The sequence below is a fragment of the Monocercomonoides exilis genome, assembly GCF_001643675.1.
Source record: "Monocercomonoides exilis strain PA203 chromosome Unknown scaffold18-1597598, whole genome shotgun sequence".
NCBI classification, from domain to species: Eukaryota; Preaxostyla; order Oxymonadida; family Polymastigidae; genus Monocercomonoides; species Monocercomonoides exilis.
Window position 1 is genome coordinate 491,191 of NW_027150563.1, and position 14,249 is coordinate 505,439.

At 31.8% G+C, this 14,249-nt stretch overlaps 2 protein-coding genes across 2 annotated transcripts; both read right to left on the reverse strand.

The window, feature by feature from the left end:
- Window positions 1-95: 95 nt before the first annotated feature.
- Window positions 96-3,022, reverse strand: MONOS_8170 (Protein disulfide isomerase 1 (PDI1); the record flags this gene model as incomplete). Its single annotated transcript, XM_067878557.1, has 8 exons — window positions 96-461; window positions 607-874; window positions 1,160-1,334; window positions 1,463-1,654; window positions 1,891-2,313; window positions 2,394-2,486; window positions 2,536-2,749; window positions 2,815-3,022. 8 exons carry the CDS (start codon window positions 3,020-3,022, stop codon window positions 211-213), a joined length of 1,824 nt encoding a protein of 607 aa, XP_067728781.1. The 3' UTR covers window positions 96-210.
- A 2,438-nt stretch (window positions 3,023-5,460) lies between these two features.
- MONOS_8169 (uncharacterized protein) lies at window positions 5,461-7,183 on the reverse strand (the record flags this gene model as incomplete). Its single annotated transcript, XM_067878555.1, has 1 exon — window positions 5,461-7,183. The coding sequence occupies one exon, from the start codon at window positions 7,181-7,183 to the stop codon at window positions 5,690-5,692; it is 1,494 nt and encodes a 497-aa protein (XP_067728782.1). The 3' UTR covers window positions 5,461-5,689.
- Between the last annotated feature and the right edge of the window lie 7,066 nt (window positions 7,184-14,249).

Sequence of the window (14,249 nt, forward strand, 5' to 3'; positions counted from 1 at the left end):
TGTGTTTTCTTTTCTGTTCTTCAAAATTTTTCAAGATGAATTTCATTTAGAATTATTATCCTTTAAAAGAATTACAAAATTTTCTACATATTATCCAATTCATTGTTAGAATAAATATAAAATATTTAAATCAAAAGTGTGTGGACGTTTTTGAAATGCATTCAATAAACTGCTCTTTTTCAATTATGTTTCTTTTTAACAATTTTTTATTCATTTGTTCTTCAAAGCCGACACACGCAAATGCAAGTGCTTTGTAAGCTCTGTCAAAAATTCATCAATCGAAGTTTTCTTCTCCAAAAATTTGGAATTTTTATCTTTGTCTTTGTCTTTGTCTTCAAAAGAAGATGAGCTTCCAATTTTTTGATTCTCATCGGTGCGACTTGTGGCCATCTCATTTACTTTCGTGCTTTTCATGCGCATTGGCTTCACATTTGGAGAACGAGAACTTAACATCTCATTTGCTATTAAGTTCAAATCATTCAAATAAAAAAAAGAAAAAAAAGACAGAGAAATAACAAAAATAAAAATATAAATTATTAAAATAATAATAATTAAAATAATCACATTCAAAATTCTTCTATCAACCACCATACATCCCCCACAAACCAACAACCCAATTCCCTATCGCCTCCATCCCTCTTCTCCCTGTGTATGGAGGAGAAGGTTTATCAAACCCCCTTCGGAAGAATAAAAGAGTTGGATATCCTTTTATGTCAAAGCGGCGGCGGAGGGAAGGAGAATCTTCGCTGTTGACAGCACAGAAGAGAGTTGGCTCTAAATCAGTTGATTGAGCCTTTGCTGCAATCAATGAAGATATTGTGAGTGATGAGTTCTGGTAGTAGGAGCCTAGCTTTGTTAGAGCGGGTTTGAGGGACTGAGAGAGAAAGAGAAAGAGAAAGAAAAAAAAAGTAATAATTATGGAAAAAAAGATAAATTGATTAGAAGATTTATTACATATGCAAATATGTCAACATCAAGTTTTCAAACAAACAATAATTCATTCTTTTTTTCTTTTCTTTTCTTTCTTCTTTTTTCTTCATTTTTTTTCTTTTGTTCCGTTCATAAATAAACCAACACACACACAAACAAACAAGCAAGTAAACAAACAAACATACATATATATACATACATACAAACACACACAAACACACACACAAACCTTGCAGTGAGGGCACCAATCAGCATAGAACATAACCAGAACATTTCGAGTGCCATCAACAACTTCGTCAAACGTGCTGTCATTCAACAAAAGGAGTGAATATGGCTTGCTTGCTGCATCGATGCTTTCTAGAACGAATGAGGAAACAGACGCTTGATTGCGCTTTCCTGTAAAGCTGAGGGATGTGTTGGTTTAAATATGCATATTGGAAGGAGGGGGAAAGGGGAAAGGTGAAGGGAAAGGGATGAGAAGGGGAAAAAAATTGTTTTAAATTAAAAAAATATTATAAAAAAATAAAAATACCTTTTCCCTTCTATCAAATTGCCCTTCTCAAACACTTTGAGCGTCGGGTATTCCTTCAGCTTCTCTCTCTGCTTCAGATAATCGTCGCTGCCGACATCAACATTCAAAAAAATTGTGTCTTTTACTCCGTCTCTCAGAAGCATCTCAGCTGCTTGGTTGATAACACCTGCAAACGCATGGCAGTATACACACCTGCAATGAAGTATTTTGTTTTAGTGGAAGTTTGTAAGGAGGAAAAAAGAAGAAGAAAAAGAAAAAGAAAGAAAGAAAGAAAAAGATAAAAAATAAGAGAAATATTATTTGAGAAGATGAAGCAAAATAAAAAAAAATAAAAAAAAATAAAAAAACAAATAAAAAATAAAATGAAATAAAATGAAAAAATAAAAAGAAATAAAATAAAAAATTGTATTTCATTTATTCAACCACACCATTTCTGCGAGAAAAGCGCCACGATATTTGTGTGTGAGCCGAGCATCTCCAGAAACGTGTCGCCATCCACATCCGCCACTATCTGTGGCACAGGCGCTGCTTTCGTGTTCTTCATTGCCCAGTCGCCCATCATCTCCGGCGCTCGCTCTCCGTCGTACCGCAGCGTGCCGTTGGTGCAGTTCTCCGGCACCACCACCAGCCACGGATACGCCGTCACAGAAAAATTCTCCTTCAGACCCGGGCTGCTGTCACCGTCTATCTTCGCGAAAATCGTCGAATTGAACTTCTCTGGATATTCCTCTTCGCAAAACACTATCATGTCCCTGAAGTTCTGCTCAAATGAATGGCAAGGAGCACATGTTGGAGAACCAAAATAGAGAACAGCTGCTCTACTTCCATTAACAATAGATGAAAAATTTAAGCTTTTTAAACAGTCAACATCAAGTTTTTACAGAAAATTTTCATCATGAAAATTCAATCCAAATTCATCAAATGATCATACTCGTCGAGTTCGAGAATTGTATCAACATATGGCTTGAAATGATTCAACATTATCCACTCAAGAAAGTCTGAAACTGTTCTCTTTCCATTGAAGCTAAATAAAAACTTAGCATTATTTCTAATCTTTTCATTAAAAAGCAAACTTTGCTCTTGCGTTTCGAGACCCTGATGGAAACATTTTTACCGTTGGATATCCCTGAATTCCAATCTGCTCAATCAAATCAACCTCAGTTGATGAAACCTGAGCAAAAATAACAGGAAGATCATCTCGAGCGGCTACAATGTCCGCAACCTTCGCAAAAGTCGGGTAAAATTGTTTGCAGTGACCACACCAAGTCCCAAAGAATAATACAACAACTTTCAATAAATGTGTGCATTTAAAATAATAAAAATTCTGCCAAAATTCGAAAGAACAACCATACCGGTTTTATTCTGCCCTACCACTTCATAAAAGTTCGTTTTATTTAATTGGATAATATTATCTCCTGCTTCAAAAAGATCAAGAGCAGCTGCTGCTGCAATGTGATTTTTAATCTTTTCAGGGCTATCCCTTTTATTTTCAACACAGCCAGGCGTGCTGCACTGCTGACAAACAATAATGTTAAACAAAAAGCACGCAGAAAGCAGCATTTTACCTTATTAATGGTTTCAAATCATTAAACAAATCAAATGATCAGCTTATATTAAGGTTCTGAAAAAAATGAAAATGAAACAAACCTTTTTGAAAATCATCAAATCATTTGAAAAAGAAGTGATCATTTTGAATTTTATTCGACTAATAGCAAATGATTCAATCTTATAGAAATAAAGTCAATCTATTGTTTGTTCATTTTAAGAAAAATAATAGACTAATTTTGATCAAGAAATTTGAAAGCACACTCTGTCTCTAGTGAACAAATTGTTTTCATTTTTCAATTTCTTTATATATTGTATATTATTTCATTTTCTATATATTCTCTGACTGCTTTAAATTTATCTGTGTTTATAGGCCAAAATTTTTTTGGAATTATTTTTTTTGTTTCATAGCTTTTAACAATACCCAGCGAATATTTTGCTGTATTTAGTAACTATTAATGTTTGGTCCACTCAAATTCCTTCATTATTTACTTTAACTTTCTTATAAAATATGTTCAAACAATTCATTTATGGTTTTTGATTTGTTTTTTTAAAACCAACAGTTTTTGTTTGATCATTCTCGTTCATTAAAAACAAAATTCTTTTGAAAAAAATAAAACTTTGAACGATAAAGAACATTTATGTTTTTTTAATGAATTTTTTGACTTTATTACTTGATTTTTATTTTTTCAAATCTGTTGTAATCGTTGCATTGAAAAACTCCGATTCAGTTTTTTTTGAATCAAAAGAATGAGATAAAGACAATTGTAAGTGTTTTTTTATGATTTAAACAATAATAAATTATCATAAAGTGTTATTCTTTTTGATAAGTCGCAAAAGTTTTATATATTGGTTGAATAAAATATCACTTTATTTAATCACTTATTGCAGAAAATCCAAAAAATATGATTACTTTGCAAATTTGAGTATTCAAACTTATTTGATGTGAGAATATCTGCACAGTGGGAAAATTTGATGGATTATTACTAAAAAATGTTCAAAATAAATTAATATTTCCATAACACATACCGTCTAAACCGGATATGATCACGTCGAATATAATCACATTCGAATGTTGTCATATTTTTCGATGCACCGACATTTTTGGTCTATTTTTCATTCATTTTCCATCGCATATAATCACAGGGCTGAAAATATATAATCACATTTTTCATTTTAATGGGTGATTTTTTCATTTAAAAATCGATTTTTTGATCAGAAATCTCAATTTTTCGCTTTTTCAAAAATGTGCTCAAATAAGTCAAAATAATGTGTATTTGCGAAAAAAAAGTTAATTACGCAAGTGAAAAATGCGTTTTTTTTGAAGAATTTTCATAAATTAAAAATCGACCCAAAACTAATTAATTAATTTAATTATTTTTATTTTTATCTGTGTTAAACAGCATCGGATATTCTCACTAGGCCTTTGCGACAGACCGACTTTTCACCAAAGACCTCGACAAGTCGACAGACAATGACAATAAGTTTATTTTGATCTTTTTTATTAAGACAAAAACATTAGCTAAAAAATGAGTAATATTTTATTTTTTTCAGTTTTATTGAATGACAATCTGATAGTTGAAAACTTTATTTGTAGTGCATCTAACTTTTTAAAAAAAAACATCATTCTTTTATAGGAAATCGACATATCTTTGTCGAGATCAATCTGTCGAAAGATCAGTCGGTCGAAAGATCAGTCTGTCGGAAGATCAGTCGGCCGAGTTGATCTATTTGTCGAATTGAATTATTTCCAAAGCATTTCATCCATTCAGTGTTTGTTTTTAAATACTATTATTGAGAGAATGATGCAATGTTAAAAAACAAATGAAACAGGGGAAAATATCTTGTTTTTGATGGCATTTTAGAGCTTTTGCTATAATAAAGGGGATTTGACATTTTTGGCAAAATCACCATAAAAATAGTACACTTTGCAATTGACTGTGCATTTGAATGATCTTGTAACCTTCTCAAAGTTATGCTTCATACAGTTTAACAAGTTTTATTTCAGAAATTTTCATTTTAAATACAGCAGTGCAAAGAAGGTGTTCAAAAATTTTCCTGTTGGTCACAATTCAGTATTTGTCCCACGAGCATAGGACAAAGGTCAATTATTGAAAGTGAAAACATCAATTTGAAAGCGGAAACACGAGAGAGAAGGATTTTTTCTAGGCATAGGTCTAAATTGTACCAGTAGTGAATTTGACCTTTTTTTGTGAATTTTCGAAATATTATTGATTGTTATAATTAATTAACACTGTGTGATTGAAAAATTTTCAAAAATGTTTGAGTTAATAATTAAATCTAAAATATTGAACAATCCCATAAAAACATTTGTTAATTTTGTATTTTGTATTTTGTGAACGAATAAGAGCTGTATTTTGATTATTTTCTTTATTCATAGTTTTGTTGTATTTTTTTTTTCATTTCATGCTCTTTTTCAAAAAGAACAAATCAGAATGATGTTGTTGATTTTCATTAATAATTCAAATTGCAAAATTTGAAACGAATGGATTGAGTAATATTCAAAATATAACAACTGCTTTAATAAAGTTTTTATCTGTGTTCAGAAAAATATATCCACAAAAATTCAAAATCTCTGTCTTTCGAAATTGATGTTCCAATACAAATTTCGCTTGCTAAATCCTTCAACTCAATCTCTATCCCCTCTCCATTTCCGCTCTTTCATCCACATTCCTCCATCGTTGTATTCCATGCCACAAATGTCTCTCCTCCCTTCACGCTCTTTGCCATTATCACGCCCTCACCTGTTGTCCGATTCACATTTCGAATTGTCACATTTGCAAGAATGCTTTCTCCTGATGGAGATCCCGCTGATGATGGTTCAGGGAAAAGAGTCTGTGATATTTTCATATTTTCAATCTCCACATCAATCATCTCTAATTGCTTCAGTGCCACTTCAAACACAGATGACGAGATTCCACTCCATCCTGATGTTGAAGAATTGATCAAAACATCCTCCAGCGAAAGATTCCCGCTCCCCACTGACACCACAAACACACTCGGTGATGGACTTCTTATCGAGTTGTGATCGATCCCCACATACCCCACCTCCAGTTGACCAGAAGATATGCTAAACAGCGCTGTCGAAGTCGAAGAAAGCGCACTCGTTCCAATCACACTCGCTGCTTTCCCTTTCCCAATGACTGAAATCTTCTTTTCTCCAATTGCAATGGTTGCTGTTTCACTTTGATGATCCCCTTCCATCAGCGTGATTGTCAAACTAATTTGTGTCTCACACATCTCAAACGCCTTCTTCACTGTCAGACACGGATTTGATTCATTTGCCCCACAAAGCGGAGATGAATCATTCCCACTCACCGAGACATATATCGTCTTGTCTTTCAGCCAATCCATTTTCATTGTTTGATCATATGTCCAAACACTTGCATTTGCATAATTGTATGCAAAGCACACTCTCTGATCATCTGTGTATGTGGTGGAGCATTCATGAGATGGAGTTCCTGAATCCAAATACAGATTGTATGTATCGGCATGTTCGACGTCATGCCCGCGTGGTTTATTTGCATCCCTGCAGCTGCATTCGTGAAAAAATAAGAAGAAGCAATATAGTTTATTGTCAGATGTTGTTGCTCGATTTGGCTGCAAAAATAATCCTCCTCCATTTGCAGATGCTGAACATGAAATAAACTGAATGTTCCTCATTTTGAATGCTGCAGGAACAGTTCTGCAATACATTCCTCCGCCCCAAGTCGATGTTAGTGAACATGAAGTGAAATTGCATTCAAACACACACGAACTACCTCCTTCTCCATCTTCTTCCCCAATGCATCCCGATCCATACACGCCAAAACTGTCCAATCTCAACACTCCACCATCGTAACTTGGTTTGTAATTCTGGAAGTCGTTTCCACTTATCAGAGCACACGTTGAAATCAAACAAGAATACATTCCTCCTTTATAATAAATTTGAGCTGAGCATGAATTGAAAACGTTATTCTCAATATGAATTGAACCGATCGAATAGCACATGATTGCTCCTCCGTCATAATATGCAGTGCAGTCGTTGAATGAACAATGGGAAATAGAAAGAATTCCATTTGCCAAATTATTCATGCATTTTGCCCCTCCACTCGATATCCCATCAATGTACGAGTCGCTTTCTCCTGTTATCTTCGATCCATTCCATTCACACATAATAAATGAATTTTCTTAACTTAGAGATCCTCTCTCTTTTGAAAAACTTCCAATTGTCATATATGCATTATTCTTCGAACATATTTTGATCATAACTTATGAAAAACACATTAAAGAAAATAAATGAAAGAAACATAAAGTATTTAATTTAATGTGAATATAAACTTAGTTGTTAGCAACAAAACTGTTACTAAACGTTCACAAAATACAAAATTCAAAATTAACAAATGTTTTTATGGGATTGTTCAATATTTTAGATTTAATTATTAACTCAAACATTTTTGAAAATTTTTTAATCACACAGTGTTAATTAATTATAACAATCAATAATATTTCGAAAATTCACAAAAAAAGGTCAAATTCACTACTGGTACAATTTAGACCTATGCCAAACAAAATTATGAATCAAGAAATCTGATTAAAGAGGCAAATGCTTCTTATTTTTCTTATTGTGTTTTTTTATTCTGAAATGGTATTCCTGTTGAAAAGAACAATTATGAAATAACTACAAGAATAGCAACTATTTTTTTATCATATCAATGATGTCAAGAAACAATTATTTCAAATGATTCGAAAGAAATAACTTTTATTTATGAATACGCTTCATCTAATTGAAACCTGTGTTTTGATTACAAACAATTTTGATGCAAAATGCTTTCAATCCTGCGTTGAGCAAAAGATTTCTTAAAGAAACGGTGATAGCAACAATGTATTGGAAAAGAAAGCTAAAACAAAAGAAAGATATTCAAATGAAAAAAAGAAAAATGAAGCTAGAAAAATCAGTTCGAGATAAAGTTTTATTGAATTGAGATAATGATAAAAATATAAGTTTAATTGAGAAAGGTTTTCTGACAAATTGTTCTGAATCAGAAATCGAGCTAAGAGAAACGCAAGGAGATGAAGTGGAGAATATAAAGCAACTTTCAATCAAATATCAAAAAAGTGAAATGAAATAGAAATTAGGGCAAGTTCCAAGAACATGGACCATCGATAAAAAAATATTTTTGTATTTATAACGAAACAAAATGAAATATTAATTTATTTAAAATTAATTATTTTTGTCGAAAAAGTGTTTTTTCAACTTTCCATTTTTCTTTTGATCTGTCCCATAACATTTTCTTGTTTTTAACAGGTTTAAAATATTTGTTTATTTTACGAAATAAACCATCTTTGAACTTATATGTTGTTATAATATAATTAGAATCGATCATACTTATTATTGCTCATTCTATGGAAGCGAGTATCTGTTCTGCTTGAAAATTGCTCTATTCAGATACGTCGAGCAGCTTTGGTTAATAGCAGAGAAATATGCAACAGTCGCATTTATTCCTTGAGAAACGCAACAGAAAGGAGAGTTGTGAAACCTGATGGCTTGTTGAAATGAATAGTTGTTGGTGCTGTTTTGAATGAGATTCATAAATCAACATTAAATGAAAGAATGATTTATAATGGCTTACTAAGCTTTTTGAATGTTTCGGAATGACAGAAAAAAAGGCAGAAGAATAAAATGAAGAAGAGCAAAGAAAAGTTTTGAAAAAGAAAAGTGTTTGATAAGATGGAAGAAGAAGAATATGATGATAGTGTTATTTGGCTAGGCCATTATTTCGATCACTTTTAATTTGACAATTTTAGTTTGTTTGAGTATCATTCAGATCATTTTGAACATTAATAATTGATCTGCAAAAACATTCACTTCGTCTTTTTGAATTTTCTTATTTTTAATTTTTTGTTTTTAACGCTCATTCACAAAAGAAAATAAATGGAATTATGACTTATAAAGTGAATGAAAGTGTTTGCTCAAGAGATATCAAAAATTTTCTAGGAAAATGAACATTTATTAAGATGAATATTATTTGAAATTAAAAGTATATATGATAGATAAAAAAAAATAAAGCCAGTTTTAATTTTCTACACGTGTTGCGAAAAGAAAAAAATTTCACTTTAGTTAAAAAAATCTAATGAACAAAAAACCAATAAAATAAATAACTTCTGGGCTTTTAAATCTGAAATTGGCAATACAAAATTATAGTGGATATCAAAAACAGGTTCGTTATTTTGTAATTCTTTTTATTATTGGGTTTCAAAGCTGAAATTCATTTCAAATTTTCAAGTGTTCACAAAATTATCACAAATATCCAATAAAAATTCATCGTCAAAAAAATATTTTTCCTTTTGAAAATCATATTTTTCTTGAAAACTTAGAATAACATCTTCATATTCTTCTTCTTCCATCTTATCAAACACTTTTCTTTTTCAAAACTTTTCTTTGCTCTTCTTCATTTTATTCTTCTGCCTTTTTTTCTGTCATTCCGAAACATTCAAAAAGCTTAGTAAGCCATTATAAATCATTCTTTCATTTAATGTTGATTTATGAATCTCATTCAAAACAGCACCAACAACTATTCATTTCAACAAGCCATCAGGTTTCACAACTCTCCTTTCTGTTGCGTTTCTCAAGGAATAAATGCGACTGTTGCATATTTCTCTGCTATTAACCAAAGCTGCTCGACGTATCTGAATAGAGCAATTTTCAAGCAGAACAGATACTCGCTTCCATAGAATGAGCAATAATAAGTATGATCGATTCTAATTATATTATAACAACATATAAGTTCAAAGATGGTTTATTTCGTAAAATAAACAAATATTTTAAACCTGTTAAAAACAAGAAAATGTTATGGGACAGATCAAAAGAAAAATGGAAAGTTGAAAAAACACTTTTTCGACAAAAATAATTAATTTTAAATAAATTAATATTTCATTTTGTTTCGTTATAAATACAAAAATATTTTTTTATCGATGGTCCATGTTCTTGGAACTTGCCGAAATTAGAAAAATACGATAAAACTTTTGAAAAAATATGCAACATATAAAATTGAGGATAAAACAACAACAAATATTCAGAACCTTGTATATATCAACTGAATTTTTAACTTGTTTTTACTCCAATTTTTGTATCGAAACTTTTTAAAAAATAATTGTGATTGTTTCATTCGTGCGCTTGAATTACTTCTTTCTCGTTTGAAAGTGATCTCCAAATGATACATTTTTCAACCAATTTCTTTTTTGTAATATAATTGCTTGTTCATTTCTGCAGATTGCAGCAGACTTTTTTAGTTCCTAATGGAATGACCGTAAGATGAACTATCTGAGGCTGTTATTTGTCTGACTCCATTGCGGTGTATTAAAAATTTTTGACTTTTTTTCAAACACTCACTTTGATGCTTTCCTAGGAATAATCACATTTTGAATTGAACGAGCCAACGAAAGAAAATTAGCACTTTTCAGCTAATAAGGTTAGAGATTGTTGCTGAATCCAGGAATGATTAGGAATATGCTTGCTCAGCATTTTTGTTGTGAGTTTGTATGTGTAACTGTTTCTGTTGCTCTTGCATCTGATGGGCTTGTGGCATATTGGGAAAAAAAGCTATCACAGCGTCCGTAATTGGGACAGCCTCGAAGTCGAAAGCATCACACATGGTGAGCATGTGGAGCCTTCAGTGAAGCCACGGATTAAGATCTCTTGTGGCTGATGAGAGGTGATCTGTCTGCAGGTGTAAGACAGCTGAATTCCTTTGCCAACGGGCAAAAGACGAACCGCAATTTTTTAAAAAAAATTTTTGTCTTTCTCAGTCATTATTTTCAGCATAAAAATAACTGATTCGCATTAATGAAGCTGAATCAAAGATATAAAATATCACCTCAACATCGCTTTATTGGTAAAAGTGATAGATTCCTTATTCCAATTCTTCTTAACCTTAATAAGCAGTTATAGTGCCTTCAATCTCAAATACTCCTTTTTGAAACCATACAAGTGCGTAAATGCTTATCAAAACAGAGGCAAGTTGGTGTATATCTTGTTCTTTTGTAATATTTCGGATGAAGATGAAATTACCATCGATGAAGAGATGAATGAAGTTTCTTTGTCTGATTACCAGTCGGTGTGAAGGGCAACGCAAATCGGCATATGTTTGAAGAAAGAATGATAAAGTTTCTTAGACAGAACAGCGAAAAGAGCATCCCATTCATTTCTTTGAAGGAATGGAGTGCGTTAAACACTCAGAACAGAATCTGGAAAGCTGTCAACATTCTCTCCTTCAGAGTGCATGCCATCATATCTTTTTCTTATCCATCCAATGAAGCAACATGTATTACAAATCCCACTGGTTTTCAATCAGCTTCTTGATAAGCAATAAATAAACTCTTGCTTCTATCAGGCTAAACAATGAAGATGCTATATGATGAAACGCCTTTAAAAAAAATGATTTGGAAAAATTATCGCTCATTGAAAATTCAAAGAAATTTTCTTTGTTTCCATAATTTTATCCTATTATCTACTCATTTGATTTGTATCTTAAATTTCAAAATAATTTAATTAGAATTAATTGCGAGTTGTTTGCGAAAAAGAAACAAGAATACCTTGATTGTTCACTCCACAATTTATCTTTTTTTAATTTCGTCGATTTTGCAGCAATGACTTGTTCCTTCTGGAAAAAGCAGTATTGTTATAATTATTATTAACAAAGAAAACCGTTGTTTTTATTTATTACTCATGCTTTCAAAAACAATAGAAATATCTTATTTTTATTTTTATATCAAGAAGATTCGCGTGATAAACAAAATTCAAAAAGCTATATAAAAGGACACATGATAATTATTCTTTCAACGCAAAGTCAGCAATATTTGTCGATGGGCGAGTAAGTCTTTTGATAAATAACTATTTTGATCTTTCCTGCATAAATATTTTAAATAGAAAAATATTCGAATTGAATAAATGAATATTCGAATAAAATAAATTATTAAAAATATTCTATGAATTCATAAAACTTGAGCAAAGAATAGAATAAACCTGTAATGGCTGAAAAAAAAAACTCGACAAAAAGATATCATCTCGACCGACATAAACGTCCAAAACTTAGCTTGTCGCAAAGGCCTAAATAAAATACTCATTATGATTTATATAATCATAATAATAATAAATTATAGATTATAAATTTTGAATCAAATTGAAAAAGAAACAGTCTATCATCGAAAATAGTTAAAAATAGAATTCGTAAGTTTTTATAGTTTCCTTTTTGATTAGAAAAATTCATCAAAAAATGAGAGAAAATATTGACTTTTAATCTTTTTTGCACAAAGTATTGAAAAATTGCTTAGTCTCATAATTATATATGGGTGATCTTTTTTGATATCATAAAAAAGATCAAATTTAAAAAAAGGAATAAAATTATGGTATTTGTGAAAAATTGATTTTTTCACATAATAGAAATTTATAATTATACAATTAGTCATTTATTTTTATTCCTTCTTGATTTCAGCCTTTTCATTTTTTGAATCAAAAATTTGATACATAAGTGCATTTTTTTTTTTAAAAATTATCAGTTAATTCATAAAAATAATAACGTGAATGAAATTTCAAATTGATAACATGGCAACCATGAGCATATTTCAAGAATGATAAACATTTAAGAAAATTGATTTATTGGTTTGAGTCTTTTTTGTAATGGATTCAATGATCATCAGATTTGAAAAAACGGAATGTTCCATTCACAGAATGAGAAATCCGTGAGGGGGCATGACCTGTAGAACTAGAAATATTATTTCCTGTGTGACAACAGACAATGGTGGTTATGCAATATTATTGGAATTCTGCCTGATGATTATTGGAGATTGGATGGCCAAGGGGAATGCAACAATTTCATCAATAACACAAAAAGACATAATGTATGTAATTTATATTGTTCAATTGATTGTGAAGATATTTCCATCTGTATCCTCTCCAAAGTGCAGGAATGTGAGTTATTGTTGAAATGGCCAATCTCCGCTTTGTGGAGCAATACGATGAGAACGGAGCAGATTATTGTATAGGCATTGGGAAATAAATGTAGTTACGGAAGATACATGATTTTTATTTGGAACAAGAGGTGAAAGCAAATTCGACCGATGTTTTATTGAATGAAGATTTATGGATGGAATTCTGTGAAGGACAAAACCTGCACAAAATTATATAGCATTTTGGAATGTTAGGCAGATGGAATAGTTTAGGGTATTTTTTGGGGCAAGGAAAGTGGCTGGCAATATCGAGGGAAGGATATTAATCATAAATAAAAAAGACAAGAATTCAATGGAAAAAAGGAGAACCCCAAAATATCTATTTTATTTATAAGGTTTTACTGTTTCTCAGACTGTGCCAGGCAGGCATGGAAAGCGACGAACTTCTGTTTTTGTTTCCACTTTTGCTTCAAAAGAGTGGAGAAACGCCAGCTACGAGACATCCAATTATAGAATATTTGTTGGCAGTCGAAGGGCATTCAGGCCAGCCACATCTGGATTTCATTCTTCGAAGGGACAGCCATTTTGAGCAAGCAAGGCGATTATCATTCGAAGTTTGCTTTCTTCGATGCCACAGGCAACTACAGAAAAATACAGAATATTTGTGTCAACCTCTTCAAGCACAGATATCCAGAGATTTTATTGTTATGTTCCATTTGCGTAGTATCGATGTGGAGTTAATTTGTGGGAACTTTCTTGCTTCATTTTTTGTTTGATGAAGCGTTTGTAGAACTCAGGCAAGAAGGCCATGATTTCTCAGACAAACATTGAGACTGGACAATTTCTCTGAGGACTGCATAATTTATTTATTTATTTCTGATTGTAATGCTGTTGGTATGCGTTTATCTTGTGTTGCGGCTTCAATTTGAAAAGGTTTTTTTTTTTAAATGGGGAATTCTTCAGATGCTGCTTTCAACAAAACATATCTTCTGACGCTGATTGAGTTCACTCTATTGCTCGTGTGCCAATAAGAAGAATGAAGTATCATGCATTCCAGTCATACCAAAATCAAAGACTAAGCCACCTGCTTTGGGAAAGATGCTTATTAGACGTTCATCTGCTCCTTGTTAAGTTCTTCGTTCGTCAAACTCCTCATCCTCTTCCTCTTCTTCCTCCTCTTCTTCCTCCTCTTCCTCCTCTTCTGAGATAATACCGAATGCTTTAGAAACGCCTCGTTCCCACCTTCGCCAAAGCAGCCATCTGAAGCTGTCATTGAACAAGCAATCGACGTCAA